This window comes from Miniopterus natalensis, chromosome 4, assembly GCF_054644295.1.
Source record: "Miniopterus natalensis isolate mMinNat1 chromosome 4, mMinNat1.hap1, whole genome shotgun sequence".
Lineage (NCBI taxonomy): Eukaryota > Metazoa > Chordata > Mammalia > Chiroptera > Miniopteridae > Miniopterus > Miniopterus natalensis.
In genome coordinates this window covers 80,089,915-80,112,240 of record NC_142084.1, presented here as the reverse complement: position 1 = coordinate 80,112,240, position 22,326 = coordinate 80,089,915, and the positions used below count along the sequence as shown (strand labels likewise).

The 22,326-nt window shown below is 55.0% G+C and overlaps 2 protein-coding genes across 3 annotated transcripts in view; both read left to right on the top strand.

Annotated features, from left to right (window-relative positions):
* Nucleotides 1-633: 633 nt before the first annotated feature.
* Nucleotides 634-6,956, top strand: ARSI (arylsulfatase family member I). Its single transcript, XM_016210633.2, has 2 exons — nucleotides 634-1,024; nucleotides 4,699-6,956. Exons 1-2 carry the CDS (start codon nucleotides 708-710, stop codon nucleotides 6,101-6,103), a joined length of 1,722 nt encoding a protein of 573 aa, XP_016066119.1. The 5' UTR covers nucleotides 634-707; the 3' UTR covers nucleotides 6,104-6,956.
* Nucleotides 6,957-13,649: 6,693 nt separating this feature from the next.
* The window catches only part of CAMK2A (calcium/calmodulin dependent protein kinase II alpha), a 57,128-nt gene continuing 48,451 nt past the window's right edge, over nucleotides 13,650-22,326 (top strand). For both annotated transcript variants that reach the window (XM_087816917.1, XM_087816918.1), the window contains exon 1: nucleotides 13,650-13,711. In XM_087816917.1, coding sequence (XP_087673043.1) covers nucleotides 13,650-13,711 — 62 coding nt within the window. The remainder of the gene's footprint in view (nucleotides 13,712-22,326) is intronic.

The following is a 22,326-nucleotide window of genomic DNA, read 5'->3' as shown; positions in this document are numbered from 1 at the left end:
TCCCTCCTTTCCCCAGTCCCGGCCAGGCGGGGCTGGAGCCAGAGGGCAGAGCGGGCCCGGGCTTCCCGCCCGGGGGCGGAGCCGCCCCCGGAGTCCGCCCCTCCACCTGGGGCTCGGCGGGCAGATGTTACAACTTTTTCGCATTCTCTCCGGCGGTGTCAACCCCAGACCCGCCCAACCCCTGCCTCCCTCCCCTTCCCTGCTGGGGTCCTGCCCACCTTCCTGCGGGGAGGCTGACTGTTCTCTCGACTCCGGGCGGGGCGAGAGGCCGGGCCTGGGGCTGGAGGGTCGGGGGGGGGGGGGGGAGGAGAAAGGGAAAGCAGAGGCGAGAGAAATTAGGAGGCGGGAGAAATCGAGGGCTAGAAGGAAGAAGAGAGTACGAGGATGGTGGAGAGCACTTTTTGGAAGTCTCCACGCCGCGTCTCAGGCTGGCGCGGCTGAGCTGGGGGACAGGGAGCTCGAGCCGCACGGCGCGGGCGAGAGGGCAGCTGGAGGCAGCTGGGCGCGGGCCTGACCTCCAAGAGCGCCCAGCTGCGGCCTCGCCGCCCCGCCGCCAGCCCCGGCCCGTTCGCTGCGCCGCCCCCAGGGGCGCTGAGCGCTCTCACTCGGTCCGGGCGGGCCGGCCGGCGGGCGTGCGGGCCGTGCGCCCTGGGCGCGCGCTGCGGTGAGGCCTGGGGAGCCCTGCGCGCCGGGACGCGCGGGCCGGCATGGCGATGCACGCCCTCACCGGCTTCTCGCTGGTCAGCCTGCTCAGCTTCGGCTACTTGTCCTGGGACTGGGCCAAGCCGAGTCTGGTGGCCGACGGCCCCGGCGAGGCCAGCGAGCAGCCCTCCGTCGCCCCACCCCAACCTCCCCACATTATCTTCATCCTTACCGACGACCAGGGCTACCACGACGTGGGCTACCATGGCTCAGATATCGAGACCCCTACGCTGGACCGGCTGGCCGCCGAGGGTGTCAAGTTGGAGAATTATTATATCCAGCCCATCTGCACGCCTTCGCGGAGCCAACTTCTTACTGGCAGGTAGGCATGGCCCAGGCCCCTGGGGCTGGCTGTCTAAGCCCCAAATAAACCCAGCCTTAGATTTCCCCTGCCTTTACAGTCGCCTCTCTGGGACCTGGGAAACCAGGACTCCGGGCCAATCCTGCCTCCAGTTGGCTGTGTGATCATTAGTAAATCCTTTGCCCTCTCTGGGCCTCAGTTTCCTGCATGTACACTGAAAGGGTTGGATCATCTTTGAGGTCTCCTCCTCTGGTGTTACAGGACACTCACACTCCACACCATGTAAAGGAGACATCTGGTCATCCCTTTGTTAAAGGAACACGGCAGCCTCTGACACTTAGGTTTGAATGGTGCTTCTATTTACATACCCTGAGGCCCTGAACAAAGTACTTAATATCTCTAAGCCTAAGGTTTCTTGTCCATAAAATGGGATGAACAGTTTTTATCTTGAGAAAAACGGTAAAGATGGAATGAATTTTGTGTAACCTGCTTGGCTGTCAATGACTGGCAGCCTCTGTGTCCCTGGAGGGATTAAGCTCTCCAAAGTGTTTGATGGCTACATTGGGAAGAAACCAAAGAATTGATAGGTGGAGGTGAAAGGCACACAGAATGCCGGGACCTAAGAAGCCTTAGGCTAGTTACTTCATTTCTCCAGACATCTGTTTTTTCATATGTGAAAGCTTCCCACACTGGCTGCGAGTCCCAAAGAGACATGCTGCTTTCGAGTAAGGAGTCGTCCACAGGCAAGGTGGCAGGACTACAGGATTAAAAGAGCAGGGAAACAGGAGGTGCGGGTGTGGAAAGCAAACTGTGGCCACTTAAGAGAAAATCCTTTGGCAAGGCTGGAGCTAATCTTCCCTGGATTGGGTCCAAGGCCTGCTTTCTCCCAGGTTCCACCCAAAAGCCACTAGTGTGATCTCAGGAACCAGAGCCGTAATCTCCCTGATTCCTAGTTGGAAGAAACTGAGGCAAGACCCAACTCATTCATGCTCGTACCCAACTTCAGGGTCTGTATGAGAGGCGGCTGAGAGGCCAGGTATTTGGCAGGGGTCCTGGAGCAGGCAGTCAAATATCTGCCTTTTCTTCCTTCAGTCTGGCACTCAGCATTTAGATCCAGGAAGAGAAAGAAAGAACGGGAGAAAGAACAAGAGGGGCGCCACTGTATGTATTGCAGGTGGCAGTGGGGGTAAAGACCAAATGGTGACTAACCTCCAGAAGAGAGAGAAGGAATCGGCATCCCCGGGACTTGTGCACAAATCAGCGTTTCTGTCCCAAGAGGTGACTTGGTTTAAGCAGGGGAACAAGCAGCCAGTAGGGCAGCGTTCCAGCCCCATGATCTGTGAAGTTAGCTGAGCGTGGCTGGGCAGCGTCTGCCCTCCGCCCCCTGCAGCTGGCTCCATCTGACTGATGCTGACGACTCTCATTAGTGTTTGTTAATAAACCCAGTCGTGTTTGGTGAAGCTGGAGAGAGGCAGTTTCTCATGTTACTCACTTGCACATGGGCTTCAGGGACCCTGGGCCGGCCCACCCACTTTATGCAACAGTGCTCCATGGTGCCCAGCTCCTAGAAAGAGAGGCTTGGCCCTGATTCAGGGCCCTAGAGTACTTCTTGTATCAAGCCTAATTATTCATTAGCTTGACTGAGGGCTGCAGAGGCTGCATCACCAAGAAATCCTGAGCATGAGTTATGTAGACCTGGGTTCAAAGCTCAGCCCCACAGCTTGCCAGCTGTCTGAACTTGGGCCTGTGGCCACACTTTTGGGAGCTTCAGTTTCATCATCTGTAGAATGAAGGTAATAATAGTCTTCCCTGTAGGTTTTTTATGAGGAGTAAGTGAAATAATCTAAGTGGCATATAGTATTAAAAATGGCAGTAGTAGCTAATGATAGCTAACAATAATAACAGCTATAAGATAAGGAAACCAACAGGAAAACCCACCCCAGTGCCCAGGTTAAAGGTATCAGGTATTCAGGCTTTGGCTTAATATGCAACCCTGGGAGGGGAGGGAAGGGGAGGGTCAGGGAGGGAGGGCATGTATAGAAAAAGGGTGTGGGCTTCTAATATACTTGTGAAGTTCCAGGCTTCTTATTTCCTCTGAACTTTTAAGACTTGAGTAAATGCAACACCCCATTGTCAGATCACACCAGGGCCTTTACCACATCAGGGGGAATGGGATTTGAATGAATGAATGGAGGAATGAGGAATGCAGGATTCTGCTAGCCATTTGCTTAAGGGTGTTAGCCTGTGTAAGTGACCCAGATCCAGAGACCACATGAACTTAACAGACAGGCACAGAAGAACTAGTCTCATAGAATTTGGGAACAGAATTTTTAAAGATCTCCCATTTCAACCACCTCACTCCTACATATGAGCAAACAGGCCCCCATGGGCAAGGGAAGTGGCAGCCTACTTTACTGGAGAAAGGTCTGTGCTTGGACTGTTTGCATTTATGTTCAAGTCCTGGCTCTGCCCCTGACCACAGAATGACCTTGGGCAAGGCTCTTCTTCTTTGGATCTTAGTTCCTTTTTAAGACAAGATGAATAAGCTAGAAGATGACTTGGGTCCCTTCTGGCTCTAAAATCCTCTGAGTATCATTTATTCATTCCATAAGTAATTGAGTGTTCTTTATTTAAAAAAAAATTATTGATTGATTTTAGAGAGAGAGAGGAAGGGAGAGAGTGAAATATATAGAGAGAAACATCGATTTGTTGTTTTACTTATTTATGCATTCATTGGTTGATTCTTGTGTGTGCCCTGACCAGGGATTGAACCCATAACCTTGCCGTGTTAGGACCATGCTCTAACGAACTGAACTACTCAACTAGGGCTTTAAATGTTCTTTAAATACCACCTGAGTGCTAGGAATACAAAGTTGAGTAAAGGAAAATCCCATTACATATCATTGAGCCCGAGAGTATGCACGCTGACTAGAACTCATAGGCAAGTGTGACAATGATCATGGGACTAACCGCTGGGGGAACTCAGAAGCAAAACGGACTCATTTTTTGAAAGACTTGTGAGAGACTTTACAAGAGAGTGTGTGGGTGGGTAACATTTGGGTCGGGCTTTGAAGAGTGAGTAGGAGTTTGCCTGAGAGGGCAAGACTTCTCTAGGCCCCATATCAAGTTAGTGGCTTAGAACTTGGGAACTCTGAAGTCTCTAAAACTGCTGGGGAAACAAATCCCAAGTCTCTAGTTACTAATTGTATGAATCACTGGGCAAGTGATTTTACTGAGCCTCAGTTTCCTTATTTGGGAATGATAATGATGTGCACCCCCTAGGTTGTAGTGAGGATTTAGCGAGATAATTCGTATAGGGGCTTAGTGCAGTGCTGACTACATAGTGAGTGCTTGGTGCTAGTTATTATTATTTTGTTGTCATGATGAACCTGGGTTCAACTCCTAACTCTCCAACTTCCTCGCTGTGTTATCCTGGGTATGTGACTTAACCATTCTGAGCTTCAGTCTCCTCATCTGTAAAATGATAATAATATCAGCTTCAGTTGATTCTGACGATTCAGAGAGAGAATGCATTTGAAGTGCTAAGCACATTTGACAATACCTGCTGGTGACTATTACTATGCACGCTGGTAACGCTGGGGCCAGAGCCCACTGCAGGGTGTCAGGGGTTGGGTGGCCAGGGCGGTGATTTGTAGCTTACTTGTGCCTTCTCTGCCCTCCGCTTTTCTCACCAGGTACCAGATCCACACAGGACTTCAGCACTCCATCATCCGCCCCCGGCAGCCTAACTGCCTGCCCCTGGACCAGGTGACACTACCTCAGAAGCTGCAGGAGGCAGGTTACTCTACCCACATGGTGGGGAAGTGGCACCTGGGCTTCTACCGGAAGGAGTGCCTGCCCACCCGCCGGGGCTTTGACACCTTCCTGGGCTCGCTCACAGGCAACGTGGACTACTACACCTACGACAACTGTGACGGCCCTGGGGTCTGCGGCTTTGACCTGCATGAAGGTGAGAGTGTGGCCTGGGGGCTCAGCGGCCAGTACTCCACCATGCTCTATGCCCAGCGTGTCAGCCACATCCTAGCCAGCCACAGCCCGCGGCAGCCCCTCTTCCTCTATGTGGCCTTCCAGGCCGTACACACCCCCCTGCAGTCCCCTCGTGAGTACCTGTACCGCTACCGCACCATGGGCAACGTGGCCCGGCGGAAGTACGCGGCCATGGTGACCTGCATGGACGAAGCCGTGCGCAATATCACTTGGGCCCTTAAGCGCTATGGTTTCTACAACAACAGCGTCATCGTCTTCTCCAGTGACAACGGTGGCCAGACCTTCTCTGGGGGCAGCAACTGGCCACTGCGAGGACGCAAAGGCACTTACTGGGAAGGTGGTGTGCGGGGCCTGGGCTTCGTCCATAGCCCTCTGCTCAAGCGAAAGCGACGGACCAGCCGGGCGCTGGTGCACATCACAGACTGGTACCCGACCCTGGTGGGTCTGGCGGGGGGCACTGCCTCCACGGCCGATGGGCTGGACGGCTATGATGTGTGGCCAGCCATCAGCGAGGGCCGGGCCTCGCCACGCACGGAGATTCTGCACAACATTGACCCGCTCTACAACCACGCCCGGCACGGCTCCCTCGAGGGGGGCTTCGGCATCTGGAACACGGCCGTGCAGGCTGCCATCCGCGTGGGCGAGTGGAAGCTGCTGACGGGGGACCCCGGCTATGGGGACTGGATCCCACCACAGACGCTGGCGGCCTTCCCCGGCAGCTGGTGGAACCTGGAGCGCATGGCCAGCGCCCGCCAGGCTGTGTGGCTCTTCAACATCAGTGCCGACCCGTACGAGCGGGAGGACCTGGCTGGCCAGCGGCCAGATGTGGTCCGCGCCCTGCTGGCCCGCCTGGTGGACTATAACCGCACGGCCATCCCCGTGCGCTACCCGGCTGAGAACCCCCGGGCCCATCCTGACTTCAATGGGGGTGCCTGGGGGCCCTGGGCCAGCGATGAGGAAGAGGAGGAGGAGGAGGAGGAGGCCAGGTCTCGAAGCTTCTCCCGGGGACGCCGCAAGAAAAAATGCAAGATTTGCAAGCTGCGATCCTTTTTCCGTAAACTCAACACAAGACTGATGTCGCACCGGATCTGATGGGGGTGGGGGGAGGTGAGGATCTCAGCCCCTCTTAAATGTATTCCCCAACTCAAGCCTGGTCCTGCTCTTCCCCACGAAGGAGCCTGAGGTCACCTCACCATCTACAGGGAAATAGAGGGTGTACAGCCACTCAGGGCTGGGGGTAGAATAAACTAGACTGGGATGCCTGGATCCCAGTCTTGCTTCTCCGTTGACTTACTCTGTGACCTCAGGAGACCTGTATAAGCTCTCTGGGCCTCACTTTCCTCATCTGTGAAATGAGCTCTAATGACGTTGTGGCTCTGTGGTGTGGACCTGGTGCCTGGTTCCATGGTGGAGTTCCTGGGACCTCACCACCTTCCAGCTCATTGAAGGTCTCATGCTTGAACCCTGACCTCTGTGGTACTGCTTGGGTGAGGGGCCACATGGAAGCAAGTCCAGGCCTGGACCCCCCCAGCCAAGGCATGGCAATCTGGCCACTTTCTGAAGAGATCCCCCAAGTGCTGTGGGTGGAGGTGCAGGGATCCAGGGAGGTGACCTGGCCTGGGGTTGGACTGTTGTGGGTGGGGGGCCTGTGGTAGAGAGATCTCCTTCCTGTCCCCAGCACCCAGAGGAACTGGCCTGGTTGTTAGCTGCTGCAGGTCCAAGGGTTGTGGAAAGAGCTATGAAAAGAGCCCCTGAACCAACAATCAGGACATCTGGGTTCTGTTTTGGCCTTGGGCCCAGTCCTTCCCCTCTGGGCCTCGATTTCCCCACCTGCAAATGGGGATGCTGGCCCTGGCTCTGCCTACCTCACAGGGTTGTAGAGGACCGGCCAGGCTAGTGATTGTGGAGGAGCCCATGAACTTGATTAAAATGCAGTAACACAGAAGCAAGGGCTGTAGTGCTGTTTATGAGCACATGTGGGTGTGTGCATGTGCGTCCTGGGGGCAGGTGTGAGCTCACCACTGACCAAGTGAATGGTAGAGGAGGTGGGCAGCCTGGCCTGGAGGTGGAACGTGTGGGTTCTGGTCCTGTTCTGGCACAGATCCACTGGGTAACCACAGGTAAATCCCAGACCCTCTGTGGGCCTCAGTGTCCCCTCTGTATAGTGGATGATCTAAGAGACCTTTCCACTTGGCCATTCTGGGCTCCCCTGCGTGCATGTGTGTGTTGGGGGCAGTGGGGGGAGGACATGGACTGAGCGGTCGGAGGAGGGAGTGGGGGTTTCAGAGCCTCCTTGCTGCATAGTGTGCCTCCATCCGCACACTGCGTTCTGCATATCTCCCTTCAGGTTCCAGTCGGCACAGCGTGTGTAGGCGAAAGCCCTGCTGTGAATTTTGAAAATAGTTATTTTTGTCTCTGGCAAAGGAGGCCTGTTAGGACTCGTCAGCTTGTAGATGAGCAGGACGGGTGGGGCGGGGTGGGGTGGGGTGGGTGGGTGTGGTGCAGTGGAGGGAGTTTGGGTATAAGTTAAGAGCTGCATCCCCACTGCAAAAGTGGCCAAATCCTGGAGTGAGGATCTGTCGTGGGACTGCAGGGTGGAGGTGACCATTCATGTCCTGGACCCCTTCCTCCCAACCTTGGGTCCCCCAACTGAAACCTTTCTTTTTCTCTAGGATGTTGATGTCAAAGCTGTGGTAGGCAGGGACCAGGACTGGCTGAGGCCTCTGTGTTCCAGCCAGCCCCAGTGCTTCTGCCTGCTCAGGAGGGAGACTTGGAAGAAGTCACGCATTGGGACAGTATCCCAGGCCCAGTGTACCCATGGAGGGGTTGTCCACAGTCTGCCCATTACTCAGGATACTCCAGCTCTGCTGGGGGCTTGTCCCAGTTCTGTGGGCTAGGCCCTTCCAGAGTGACACGGAGCAGGGCTCCCCTGCCGCTCTAGGCTTGTACCTGTTGAGTAATAGGCTTGCCCATGCCTGCTGAGTTGGCCCTGCCGGAGGTAGCCCAGTCTCCAGCTCCAGCCCTGCTTCGCTTCACAAGTGCAGAACTATAAAAAGTCCTTTTTGCTCTTTCTTACACACCAAGGCCCACCCCCTTGGCCAACCTGGTCCCAAACAGGGAGCCCAGCTGGAGTTGGGGGCTGGCTCCGTTCCTGGTTTCCTGAGAAGGAGGCTCGTTCTAACCTCCAGCCCAGGCTAGAGCTCACCTGGCTGAGTCCTGCCTAATTCAGAGCCCAGCAACAGCCCAGAAGCCCCGCTCAAGCTTCAGCCTGCGGTCCGGCCCATAGCCCAGCAGCCCCAAGCCTGCCTAACGGAGGCTCTGGCAGCTGGCCCTGACCTGAGATTGGTGGAGAGCTTGAGATGAGGAGTGGCCAGGACTCAGGACATTGTAACAAGAGGCTCAGCCTGCTTGTTGTGGCTTCTGCTCTGCCCAGCAATCAACACGGCTCCTGCTGCTTCCCTCCCCCCACCACCATCTTGCCTCTTGCCCCTGCATTCCCCCAGCCAGGGCACCTGGGCCTGGACTCTGTGTCAGGCCTCTGACTGGTGTCACCAGGCAGATGCTTGCACCACCTGTGGTGGGAACGGATGGGTGGTAGGCAGACCAGAGGCAGCCCTGGCCTCTTGGGACACTGATATGGAGGGGTGGAGCCCAGGGATGCCAGACAAGCCCTGTTTCCCCCTTGGCTGGGCCAGATGGCAGCAGGTCTGCCAGCCGGATGGGTTTGAGGCAGGGGCACACCTATGGGGCAGTCATGACCAGTCTCCTGAACAGTGATGACCAGTCTCCTAGAAGCCAGGAGAGAGCCCCAGACCTGGCGGGAGGGGCTTTGAGCCCCACCCTGGGCCTTGGCAACATTTCCTTCTCTCTTGGTGCCTACTGGCTACCTTCTGACCTAAGTAAACAGCCCTGCAGTGTCAGAAAAGGGGAAGGCAGAGCAGGGTAAGGGAAGGAGCACTGTTCTGGGAGTCAGGGGTTTCAGATTGTGGTCCTGACTGCCCCAGACTTGTGTGACTATGGGAGGACAGCTTCCTCTCTCTGTGCCTCAGTCACCTATCTGTAGGGGGCCTGGGCTCCCTCAGGGCCCTTCCAGGCCTAGTGGAGGCCAAAGAACACAGGGCAGGGTGCTGAAGACACACAAACCTTAGATGGGTAAGTCATGTCACATCTCTGCAAAACAGGCAATGACAGCACCTGTCTCATGGACATGCATTGTGAAGTATATATAGTGTAATATGTCAAGTGCTCAGCACAGGGCCTGGCTCTAAAGTGGAAATAGCTATTTTTCATGTCCTTGGAGTCTGTGAAGGAACATCTTGTCCCCATATTTCTCAGGAGGAAGTAAAGGCCCCAATGAGGAAAAGATGTTCCATGAGCACACAGAGCCAATGGGAGGACTTGAACTTTGGTCCTCTAACTGCTGGTTGTGTTGTGCAGACATTGGCCCAGCAGCTGTTGTCCTCTGTCCCTTGGCTCCCTGCTTCCCTCTCCCTGCAAGGAATGCCTCCTATGTGGGACATCTCTGAGGACAGTGCTGCTCCCTGACCCCTGACTCCTCTCCCTTCTGAGTTCAAGCCTGGCATTACTTACTGCAACAAATTCACCAAATCACCCTCTGCCTGGACCCTCTGCAGGATCATTTCTCTCTTGGCCCACTTTCCACCGGTTCTGCCCCTTACGCTTACTGCCCTTAGTGGGACAGGCCTCGTGGGGACCCTTTGGCTGGCACGTTTTCTGTGGTGCTTGCCCAGGCCCTGCAGGACCCCAAGGCACGCAGGCATGTGCACGTGAGCCCGTGTGAGGGCTGTGGAAGGTGGGCTTTGTTTGAGTCAACTGTCACGATGCTACTGAGGCTCCGATCTCCCCTCACCCCCCACCCCTACCACAGTTCAGGAACTTGGCTCTGGTCCCCAGTTGTCCCTCCCCATATGCAAGAAGTACAGCCTGTATTCATGGTCACGTTCCCCATCCTAGCATGTCAGGCTGTGCTCAGCTCCCACCCCTGGCCACCAGCCTGTGGCATGCAGTCCTGCTCTTGAGTACCGCACACATGTTGTGGACCGGGGCGCACGTGCTGGCTGGCATGCCTGCCATGGCCCTGGGGAGTGGAGAGTCTGGCAGGAACAGTCTCCCCTGATGCAATCATCAGCTCATTCTCTCAGCGCCATGGAGGCAGGGCGGGCTCCTCGCTGCCCGCCACCACTGGGCACAGCTGCCAGTCTCGGGGGCACAAGGGAGGCAGTGAATTAGCTGTGCTGCCTCAGCAGGGTGGCAGTTACACTCCCGATGGGGTGCCTGTCCAAGGCAGTGCCCACACCCCTGTGCTAGGCTCTCAAAGGTTCGGAGGGGGGCGCACACGTGTGTGTGTGTGTGTGTGTGTGTGTGTGTGTGTGTGTGTGTCCTCCCTCCCTCCTCTCCAGCCTGGGGATCCTGCAGCCTGGGTCCTGCCCATCCCCCAGGACCCCGTGCACAGGGCCCTGCCAGCACTGGGACAGAGAGAAGAGTGATGGACACTGAGAAAGGAAGGAAGACAGAAAGAGGAGAGGAGCTGAAGAGGGCTGGGGAGGGAGCTAGGGAGCACTGAGAAAGGGCTTGAGGGAGGGAGGGAGGGAAGAGAATGGGGGGAAGGTGGCAAAGGAGAAAGGAGAGCTGAAAAGAGGTGGAAGTGGGGAAGAACAGACGGAGTGCGGGTGGTGACAGGGTGGAGGGGGGCTGGATTGGCCCTGCCCCTGAAGCCACATATGCCACCTCTATGGTCCCTGTCAGAGTCAGGGTGAAAGCTGGTCATCTAAGCCTCTGTCCCTCATGTCCTCTGAGTCACTGCTGGCTCTTCCTATGGTGATGCCGGGACCTGCCCCAATGGGCTCAGCTTCCTCCCGCAATGGAACTTGCTCCATTTCGTGGGGAAAGGTGAGGAGAAGGAAACAGGGTGGTGAGGCCAGAGCCAAGCCAAACCATCACCTCCTTTGTTCAGAACATTAGATTCCCATTAATACCCCCTCAGGTCTTGCGACCCCTCTCCCTCTAGCCCAGTCGTTTGTTTTACAGGAATTGCTGCACACCAGGCCTGGGCAAGGTTATGTTCAAATCATGAGCTCAACCCCAGCGGGGACTCAGAGAATGACACCCCAAAGTTCTGGGGCTTGAAGATGGTGGTGTGAATTTCCATGGCGCTGAGAGAGTAATGCGAAGGGGAGGGTCTTTAGAGTCCCTCAATAATAATAATTCCTATCTACTGAGCATTTACAGTGTCAGCCACTGTGCTCATCTCATTTAATCCATAGAACAGCCCTAGTAGGGAATATTTTTAGCTCTACTTTACAGAGGAAGAAACTGAGGCACAGAGAAGTTTGGATACTCACCCAAAATCACACAGCCTGTAGGTTGTGGAATTGCTCTAACCACTGCATACTCTCCTCTCTCCTGGACAGTAACTAGGGTGCCCTCAGTGGTCACTAAGGGCTGTTCCAGCATTTTCACGTGTGGAAGCCATCCCCTCCCGGGAACCAGCTGGAAGGTCTGGGGCCGGGAGCGGCGGTGCAGCCCTCCCCCCACTTGCTCATTTACATTTCTAGCCTCTAGCGGTGTTCCGTGCTCTGCCTGCTGCCCACCGGCTGTGAGCCCAGAGCACAGGCTTCTCTCTTTGCCTCTGAATTGCAACGTTGGCGGCAGAAGCGGGAAGCATATTGTGCACAGAAACAAAACTGAGTGGTTTTTCCTTTTTCTGAAGGTGGTAATGGTGCAATTAGTGGCTAAGCCATTACCCTTCCTCCCTTGCTTGCCTCCCTTCCTTCCCCTCTGCCTCCCTCCCATTTCTCTCCTGGAAAGAAGTCGCTGCATCAGAGAGTCAGCTCCATCATTCCCATCCTTGACTTCCAGGAAAAAGAGTAGAATTTGGGGGAGGGGGTACCCAATGTCTCCAGGGGCCCCTAGACCTAGGGATGCAAATCGGGGACTGCTGGGGTTGGGGATTACCGACAAGCAGACACCATTTCAGCAAATGAGGTGACCAGTAAGGCAATTTGGAGGTTCCAAGGGGGTGGGCTAGAAACCCAGAGGGTTTGGATCCTGTTACCCAACCTGCGCTCATTGTGGGCAAATTCTGGCAGGAGACCTCCACTTGGTGGGCTGTGAAATGTGCTTGAGTGGAGGGGGAGGGTGTGAAGGGCCTGAGATTCTAAGTTCAAGCTGGAGTGATGCAGATGGTCATGGTCCTGCTTTGGACCTTCCTTTTTCTCTTCTAGAAACTAAAAAGAGACCTCCACAGCCATTAGCCCACTTCATCTCCACAGCCTTCCTCAGCAGTGGTAGCTTTGTTCTGTTTTGTAGAAAAGGAACTGAAGGCTCAGAGAGGGGCAATGACTTTCCCAGGTCACACAGCCAATAAATGTCAGAACTGATATTGAACGCAGACCCTTAAACTCCAGTCTATTTCCTCCTTAACCCCCAGGCCTTGGGGTGAGATTTTGAGGTCACAGATGGGGCTACTACACTGCAGAGTTGAAGTTGGCAGGGAAAGTGCCCACAAAGCTTGGGAAGGAAGGTTTCAGAGCAGGTCCATGGCCAACTTCCCTCCATGCCAGGCCACACTCCCCTCCCCACTGCTTCCTCCACCTCTTTCACCTTGACTTGAAGCACAAGCAGAAACTGGGACATGAGCCCCAGGAGACTAGATTTCCATGGTTCCTCTTGGGGCACGGGCTGGGGGAGAGGTTATGGGAGAGGCCTCGGGAGGGAAACAACTGTTACAGCTGTGAAAGGGGGATGGGCGGGTAGCTAGGGCTGTTCCCTCCAGAATCCTGTTGTCTCCTCTGCACTTCTTCCCCAAGCTAGAATGCCAGTGTGATGGGCACCGTGGCAAAGAGCAGGGAGCAACAGCAAAATAAGAAAGACAGAGGCAGAAGCAAAAAAAAAAAAAAAATACAGAGGAGAGCAGAGATACAGTTCCAGAGACTACAGTGAGAGAGAGAGAGATCCCAATGAATTAGCTATCATTTCCCTATAAACCTTAGAACCCGGCTGTTGCCAGGGCAACGGGGCAATACCTGTCTCTCCAGAGGAGCTGAAGTTGCCAGGGTAACTGCATCCTGTCTTTCCTGGGGACCATCCTGGAATGTGGCACCCACCATTACCATGGCAACTGCCTTTTTGCCCCTCTTAATCCCATCTGAGGGTCCCACGGTTGGAAGTGGGGGAGGTGAGAAGGGAGCAGGTCAGTTGTAGACTAAGTTTGTCTCCCCCTGCTGCAGCCCCTCCCCCGGTCCGCTGGGGTGCTTTGTCCGCCTGCCCCGGGCCCACACATGCCTGCAGTATTGTGTGTGGTCGGGCCAGGGCGTCCTGGAGCAGGTTTCGCAGTGGAAGGCAGGCAGGTGTTGGGGAGGCAGTTACCGGGGCAACGGGAACAGGGCGTTTCCGAGGTGGTTGCCATGGGAACCTGGATGCTGACGAAGGCTCGCGAGGCTGTGAGCAGCCACAGTGCCCTGCTCAGAAGCCGGGGGCTCGTCAGTCAAGCCGGTTCTAGGTTCTCACTTGGCAGCACGGGGAAGCAGGCGAGTGGCCCCCGGTTCCGGGAGCAGAACAGCAGTGTCCCAGCCCCGGTCCTCCAGCCCCAAGCCTCGCCTGCCCGCACGGCACCAGGATGGCCACCATCACCTGCACCCGATTCACGGAAGAGTACCAGCTCTTTGAGGAACTGGGAAAGTGAGTTACACCTTAGAGCGTCCTGGAGGGCGCAGGGGGTGGGTGTCATGGGGTGTGTGTGTGCACCTTCGGTGTTCCCTGTGCTCACACAGGAAGGAAGGCTGTATGTGTTTGGGGGCACTTGCATGTGCAGAGTGCCCAGAACTGGTGTGGGCATATTTGTGGGTACACAGATGTGCCAAGGCCAGCTGGGTGAGTGTGTGTATAGAGGTGAAGGGTTGGTGGTACATGCCAGTAAGTGCACACACACGCACACACACATGCACACGACTCGGGTACACACAGATTCTTAGAAACTCAGGGTTAAAAGGGATTTTCCTGTCAGCTGAGTCCAGGGCTGGAATTCCCTGTGAGTTTCTCGTGAGGTGGCCATCTGGCATCAATTTAAATAACTCTGGTGACAGAGAGTTCATCACCTCCCAGGTAGTCCTTTCTGACTTTAGACACCTTCAGTGACTGTGTGGAATGGCCAACTTCTCCTTGGAAGCACATCCTTTCCCCACTTTCCTCCTCCCAGCTCCTTTAGGAGTGAGGACATCGGTACAGCAGAGGTTAATAACGGAGCGACTGGTGAGGCTTACTGGGTGTTGGGAGGAGGGGAAGGGCAATCAGGGAAGTTGGGAGGGGGCATTGCTGTTGCAGGGGCTAGTGGTTTGATGGTCCCTTGGCAAAGTTGTCCAGCCCCTGAGCTCATTTTCTGCCTCTAATGACTGGTGCGGAGAGAAGGGTGGGAGGAAGGGGGGAGAGGAGAGCCCCTTGGGGTAGCCCAGTAGGCTGTGGAGTGTCAGGGAAGCATTCCTGGATGCTCCCAGCAGGGTTTGTGGAAGATGCAGGGATGCACCCAGGGTAAGGGTACATACAGTTTGGAGGTAGAGTGTGCCCTGTGGGCAAAGCAGCCCCAATGCCCTGGGTGGTTCCTGCTGTAGGAGCAGGAGTGCAGGGGAGAGGGCCCTGTAAGCAAGTATGTGCTGCTGTGAGGTCTGGAAGTGCACACACAAGTGTACATTTTGATGTGTGTTGTATAAGGACTGACTCTGGGGCACACTCTGTGCACTGAGAGGGTGTGCAAGTGTTCATGTGTGTGCACCAGGAGGAGGCGCTGGTGTGTGCTTCTTGTGTGAGGCCTGAAATAGCAAGTGTGCCCTGAAAGTGTCGGTGCATGCAAGTGGCACAGGGAGTGCTATTGGCTGGTTTGCATGGGAGTGAAGGTGTGAAGGTGCGTCACATGTATGGCAAATCAGAGCTGTGTGCACATCAGTAAGCAAATGTGTATGGGGTCTGGGCATGTGCAAACATATGTCTGTGTAAGGATGCACATCTGGGACTTAGGCACAGTGTTGTCCCTACGAGGTCTGGACATGTGTATCTGTGTGAGGACATGGTGCACGCACAGAGGAAGATTTATGTGTGTGAGTGTGAGGCCTGGGCCCACAGGCTCGGGTGGGAGTGTGGATGTTCTGAGCTCATGCTGGTATCTGCATATATGTGGGATGTGGGCCTGTGGCTGTGTACAAGTAAGGTGCCTGCACACACACACTTGCACATCGGGCAATCCTGACACCTACAGGCACACGCCACCTCCTTCGTACAGACACACACCCCTGTGCAAATGTGTGCTCACTCTTGTCTGCAGACTTCCTGACTTTCTGAGTGTGTTTTTGTGCTGGGGGGAGGCAACAGGAACAAAATGTTTAGGGCTACTCTGGAGGACTGAGGCCGACTGCCAAATCCGGGCAGGGACCCCCTTCTCAGCTGGTTTTCAGTGCCCACTGGATGGCGAGGATTCCCTGATTAGCTGGGAGCTGCCTTTCAGGGTGCGACCAAGGCTTGGTTCTGGGAGGACTGCGTCACAGAGTGCAGTGAAATTGAGTTAAAATGTGACTCAGGTGTTCAAAATGACAATAAAAGTGATGTTTTACCCCACGAGGAGATGGAGATCATGAAGACTGGGTGCTGTGGGGGTGACTTGCAGGGAGCCTTCCCAGCTCCGCTGCCTGCCAGGGTGTTTGGAGGGACAGGGGCAATGGCAGCACTTCAGGGGACAGGGAGACCTGCTGTGTCCATGGCAGGAAAACTGAGGGTGGCAGGAATGGCCAAGCCTTGTCTAGTCAATTTCAGACTTCTTCCTTCCAGAATCATCAGTGCTCTTAACCTTTTTTAGGTCACATATTCCTCCAGGAATCCGATGAAAGGCTAAGTCTACATTCCTCAGGAAAATGCGCCAACCTAAAATATGTTGCATGCAGTGTCAGGGGCTTGCAGGACATCAGGAAGGCTGCGGCTGTGGCTGCGGCTGCGGCTGGGCCTCAGGTTAAGGATGCTTTAATTGGAAAAAAGGGGTTGAGGACCCACACCTCTGATGCCCGGGTTAAAAAGGCTGGGGTACCACTGGGAGGAGGGTCTTCTGCTCTGCGTGATGCTTCAGTCCAAGTGCCCAGTGGGATAAGTAGGGGCAGTGCCCAGCGCAGAGCATAGGCTCTGGATCTCAGTGACGCTGGACAGGCTATGGCACTTCTTCCCCCCCCCCCCCCCCCATAATCTGGAGATAAAAATGGGCTGTGAGGACGAGATGAGATGGTGCTCGTGAAGACAGTGACAAGCCTGGTACACAGTGGACCTTCCAGAAAGAATTGCTTCTGGGGACTGAAGCACTGAAGGTGTCTGCAGGGCCCATCCTTCAATTGGTGACCCAAGGTCCCTGCCAGCCGGGTCACTGCAGTCGCCACCCAGAAGCTGAGCCCCGGTTCCAGGAGCCACTTCAGATCACTGGCAGGGTGACTGGCAGAGGCAACTGGGTGGGTCCTACAGGGGGACATGGGAGCCTTTCAGTCTCCTTCTCAGGGCCCTGGGATGCCCAGCTGGAGAGGAGGACACGTGCCTCTTGAGGGCATCCTGGTGTCCTGCCCGATGAGGCCTGGCTGGTGACTGCAGACCTTCTTTCGAGGAGCCCAGCTGGCTGTGGATGAAACAGAAGCTACCCCTCTCCCTCCTGGTGGGCAGCCTGCTGGGGGCGTGTGGTCTGGAGTCAGTGCCCTGCGCAGGGGCTTCTAAGGGCCTCTTGATGCTACTGGAGGAAGGTCCCACTGCAGCATATGAGTCAGATAAACCGGGAATTGATTCCAGGTCCCCTAGAGGGGTGAGGTGGGGCTGTCTCTGGGGACCCAGAGCCCAGCTCACTCTCCCCTCCCTTGACCCCAATCCTCCTTCCTCCCAGGGGATGAGAGAAATGAAAGCCAGACCTTGGGAGCACAGAAGCTTATTGGGAGGCAGGCTGCAGACGCCAGCTCAGGGTCAGGGTGGGCCTGGGCAGTCGGGCCATAGCTCCCGGCAGACCAGGCAGGTGTTCTCCGTTCTTTGAAGACCAGGATCAGGGGAAGGGGTTAGTTTCCAGGAGGTGGAGGAGGAGGGTGCCTCCTCCAGCCTCTCACATGCTCTGGGCTTTGAATCTCACTGCCAGGAGAGGTCGGGGAGGCCGAGAACTGCCCTGCAGCCTGTGTAATCACCCGGCAGTACAGAAAGAGCCTCTGGAGGAGGTATTACTTGAGAGAAGGAGAGAGAGGGAGGGAGACTGGAGAGCGGGTACAGCCCACTCTTTTCTCTCTAGAAACAGAGATCTGAAATGGACTCAAGGGCAATGTTGGGGTTGAGGCTGGGGGAGGGGTCCCAGGGGCCAGCAAGGTTGGGAGGACAGGGGGAGGGCAGAGAGCTGGCTCTGGAGAAGCTGCACCCAGGACTTTGTATTCTGAACCAGACTTGGGCTGGGCTGACCAGGGGGCGATACTGGGGCCCAGAGGCAGCTCCCTGCACTTAGGTGTCCAGGGTCCTGGGGGCTTAGGTTCCCCTCTGGGGACACAAGCTCTAATGTCTCCAAAATGTGTTTAGCTATCTGACCCTTCCCTGGTAGAGCTGTTAGGAGGATCGGTGATATAACACTGGAGAGAGAGGACACGTGGACATGGATGCCCCACCCAAAGATGGGTGTTGTAATTTTACTTTGCTTCTAATAACCTATTACATTTACAGCACTTTGGGGCAGTGAGGCTCTTCTCCATGCATGAGCTCATCTGTGCAGGAGACAAAGGACTTACTTATCCATCTCACAGATAAACAGACTGAGGCTTGAGCAGGAGAAATGACTGGCTCGGGGGACTGGTGGCAGCACTTAGACTTGCATGTATGTCTCCAGCACCTGCATATGGGAGAAGGTTGATGAGAGGGTTGCCTCCTGGTGCTGTGTCTGGGGAACACCACTAGGAAGAGGGATGGTGGCCTGGTGGGTGAGGGGACTCTGAGCTGTCACTTATTTTCCAATCATGATTCTTCTTCTCATTCACTGGGCCACCCTGGATGGATTCCTTGTCCTCAGTGTTCCTCAACTTTACCATCTGTAAAATGGGACTGGAATAGCTTTGCAGATGCTAAAACACGCCATTAGAATTGCTGCCCTCTTTTGGCTCCCTCTGTGGAAGGCACACATGGGAATTGCAGACTTCCAGAACCTCCAAACTGGAAGGACCCCGGACACTGTCGCTACTCAGCACAGATGGTGAGGTTAATACCAAGAGAGAACTGGTTTGCCCAAGGCTGCAGGGAGAGGCAGTGGCAAAGCCAGGGGTGGAGGCCATAGGCCAAAGATGGAAAGTGGGGGAGCAGATCCTCAAGGAGGAGGTGGCAGGGTCAGGGGAGGGGACAGCCTTTCCTCCCCTCTCACCCAGCAAGCCATCAGAACGACAGGCACGCACATATTCTGGTGCATGCAGCAGCCCTCCACCCCCACGCAACCACCCCCACACAGCCTGAGACACACTGACACTCTGCCGAGCCGCCCGCCCACCCCCCTGGCACCAGCACTCAGTGACACTGCTGCCAGCACCCCTGCAGTCTGGGCCCTGGGTCTCTCGGTGGGGTGAGGGCAGAGCCCTGGGATGCAACACCAGCATCCTTTTGCTAAAGCACATACACACACACACTCCCACACATGCATATGGACGTGCGTGGGCACACATACACTGGCTGCAACTAGGCATCAAGCAGAAGTCTACCTCCCAGTGCAGACAGAGCAAGAGGATGCTGGCTGGGCTTCTGGACTCTCTGTCTCTGTCCCAGTCCCTCTCTCTATCTCCATCTCTCTCTATCTCTCTCTATCTCCCTTCCCTCTCTCCCTTTCTCTGTGTCTCTCTGGTCTCTGTGTCTTTTTCTCTCCCCCTTCCCTGTCTTTGTGTGGGTCACTTGGCCACAGTTCACCCTCTCCTGCATGCATGTCGCCCATGTCACATTCTCTTTGGAGCTTCTCTGTGGCACAGTAGGAAGCCTTCCAGCCCAGGTCGGCCTATGCAGCTCCCAGAGCATGTCGAAGCCTGCTGAGGCACAGCCCAGGCTCCCTGGGTGCTCGTGGGGCATGGCTCCCCACCAAGACGTCAGGTGGGGCTATAAGGCCAGTGGGGACTTTCTGTGCTGGAGAAGGTCCAAGGCCTTAGTGTCTTGGGGATTCGTAAAAGGAGGAACATCTATGACTCTTGCATCTATTCAACAAATATTTCCTGAGCACATACTCTGTTTCCAGCAGGTGCAACATGCAAGACTTATATAGTCTCTGCCCCACGGGGGTTCATGGTCTAGTGGGAAGCTGACATTAATTAAATCACTCCAGAAATTATTTAAATGCAACCGGACAAGAACTACGAGCACAAACATGGAGATATGAGCTACAAAGAGACTGAAGCTAGTGAAGGAGGTATCAGGGAAATCTCCCCTGAGGAGGTGCCATTGAGAACCTGGAGGCTAAATAAGAGTTAATCAGAGGGAAGAGTGTTCCTCAGAGTGGGAACAGCACAGGCAAAGGCTCTGAGGTGTATATATTGATGGAACATGTCAGTCCTGGGGAATTGGAGGGTCTCACTCTTTTTAGGCCTGCTCAGCCTTCCCCCAACTTTTGGATGCCTGGAGTCTAGAAGGAATATTAAAAACCTGTTGGTTGTCGAGAATAGGGGGGCCAGGCAAGGTGGCGAAGATCTGGAAGCCAAATCAAGTGAGAGAGAGCTGAGGAGCTGGGGGACTTTAGCAGGAAGAGGAGACCCCTGAGGTAGGGGGTGTCCTCTCCCTTAACCTCTGCAGGGATGTCCTGAGGCCCTAGGGCAGAGAGCAGACTGTTTTATGTGGCCCCAGAGGGCAGAGCAGGGCCGAATATGCAGAGTAACAGGAAGGTGGATGTCGCTCAGCGTAAGCAAGAACCTTCTAATGGTCAGAACTGTTCCTCTCCCCCCTAGATGGCCATACCCTCAGGAGGTAGTGAGCACTTGGGTAGCAGAGATATGCACATTTATAGCCGTCCCACCCCTGCACCTCTGTTTCCCTCCTGCCCACATCGTTGCCCTTGCCCAGTGAGAGGCTTTGCTGCATGAATGAAGTGGGAGATGGTTTAGGGGTTAAAATATCCTCAGTCCCACTCAGAATAGCAGAGTGAGGAGTGCTCCCTGTCTGATGGATGGGGAACTAAGGCCCAGAGAGGGCCAGAGCCTTGCCTGAGGTCACACAAGCCAATGACACACCAGAATTGGGCACGTTAGCCTCTTTCCAGTCTGGTGTTTGGCCCTTGGAGGATCTTTCTCTGAACCTCGAAGAGTCTTTGGGGTGTGCAAGTGGATGGAGCCACCCAGGAGGCCATCTGAGGCTGGGGAGAGAGCAGCCCCTTAGCATCCCCCCTGCTTTGCCTGCTCTGGTCCTGTCTCCAAGTTCTGTGAATATTTTTTCACTTTCCTTTTTGAAACCCATTCAAGAAAACCCATGCACAGCCCAAACAAGGAACTTCTGTTGGTTCAATGTTCCCTGCAGCAAATAGAATCTTCCAGTCCCCAGGCCTTCTGTGTCCCCCACAAGACTTCTGCTGGGTTGGCGTGGGGCAGGCCTGGGGGTGCGGGACAGCTCCAACACACAGTGTCCCTACGGCATCTTCTGGAGACTGGGAGTGGGCGGCTGCAGCCGGGCTGGGAGGAGGGACGCGGTTTTGGTAATAAGGCCTAGGATTTTCTGGCTGTAAAATGCTGTCATTTGTGGAGTTCTGGGCAGAGCTGCTGTGGTGAGCTGGGGAGAAGAGAGAGGAAACCAAGCAAAGGGGGTCCTGAGCCCCCAGCCCTTATCTCCTCTGCTCTGTTTGGAGACCTGCATAGCTGTGTTTTGTTTGTTTGTTAATAAGAAAGGACACTACTGCTTAAAAATAAATAAGTAAAAGGAGAGAGAGGCCTTAAAAATGACTGATCAACAGTTGATTTCACAGATGGGTAAACTGAGGCCCACAAAAGTGAAGGAATTTGCTTAAAGTACTTAGAGGTGGGTGTTGTGAGAAAAGGATAGTCCTTTTGTTTCTGAACTAATCTGACACCAGCTTGTTAACTGTTTTTGGAATCTAGGACCCCTCATAGAATCTCATAGGAGCCACACCTGCTGTCCCCAGAAAACTGCACCTCACTGCGATTCACAGAATGTTATATATTACTTCCCACAGATCCCCCTACTCTAAAGCCTACTGGTGGACCCCAAGTTAGGGCCCCTTCTGATCTGAGAGTATGGGGTATTGAAGGGAGCAATGGAAGATAAAGCAGGGGTTCTGGGTTCAAGGTCTTGGCCTCAGTTTCTGCACCTGTGGAATGAGGAGATGGTGGACCCCTATGGCAATATATTACTGGGCATATCAGCTTCTGATGCAGCTGCATGTGGCCCATGCTCTGGCCCCTTGGGTGGAGCTGCTCCTGTGGCCCGCCCCAGCTCTGCCCCTTCCCCCAGACATTCTAACCCTGCCTGCTCTGGCTTCCATGCCCCCAGGCCTTGCTCTGTGCTGAGTGGTCAGATCAGGTGACTTGGGCTATGAGTTACTGACCACCAAGAGGTTTTGGGTACGAATCCTCCCACAGATAACAGGTCTGTCTGCATTTCAGATACTTCTGAAACCACCCAGTTCATCTCATCTCAGGGAGGTAGAACGTTTAGGCGTCTTAACTGACAGTTGGGAGGCCTTTGGGGAGAAGACTGGACTTTGATTATGAGGTGCCAGTCTGGTATTCAGACAAGATGGTGAGGAGTAGAAACCTGGGACTGGAATTCCGGAGAGAGGAGGCTAGCCAGAAGCCGCTTTCCATGTTGGATCATGGTCAATGGTTGCCACCATTTGGGAGGGGGGCTGTCACAGAATCCTTTGTAAAGCTGATGAAAAATATGCATCCTCTGCCCAGTATAAGGCACAGACCCAGAATAATTTTATTCAAATTTTAGGTGTGTTCATGAATGCCCAGAGCCTCCCTGGAGATCCCAGCTAATGGCCTGGGTAGATGGAACGGAAGGGAAATGGTAAGAGAACAGTGGAGAGAGCAGGGAGAAGAGACGTTGGGAGGAAGATGAAGATGAGGAAGTGGAAACGTTGGCAAGGGGGGGTGCCAGGGAGATGCCATGACCCAGAAACAAAAAGAAGGAGGGGCCTCAAAGCTGGGTGTCCAGTAGGGCCAAATGCCACCAAGGTGCATCAGCCGCAGTGGGGCTGAGGCTGGGGGGGGATCCGGGGGTGGGCCTGGCACAGCTCTTCTCCCAGGGAGCCCGGGGGTGGGAGCCAGATTGTGGTGGGTTCA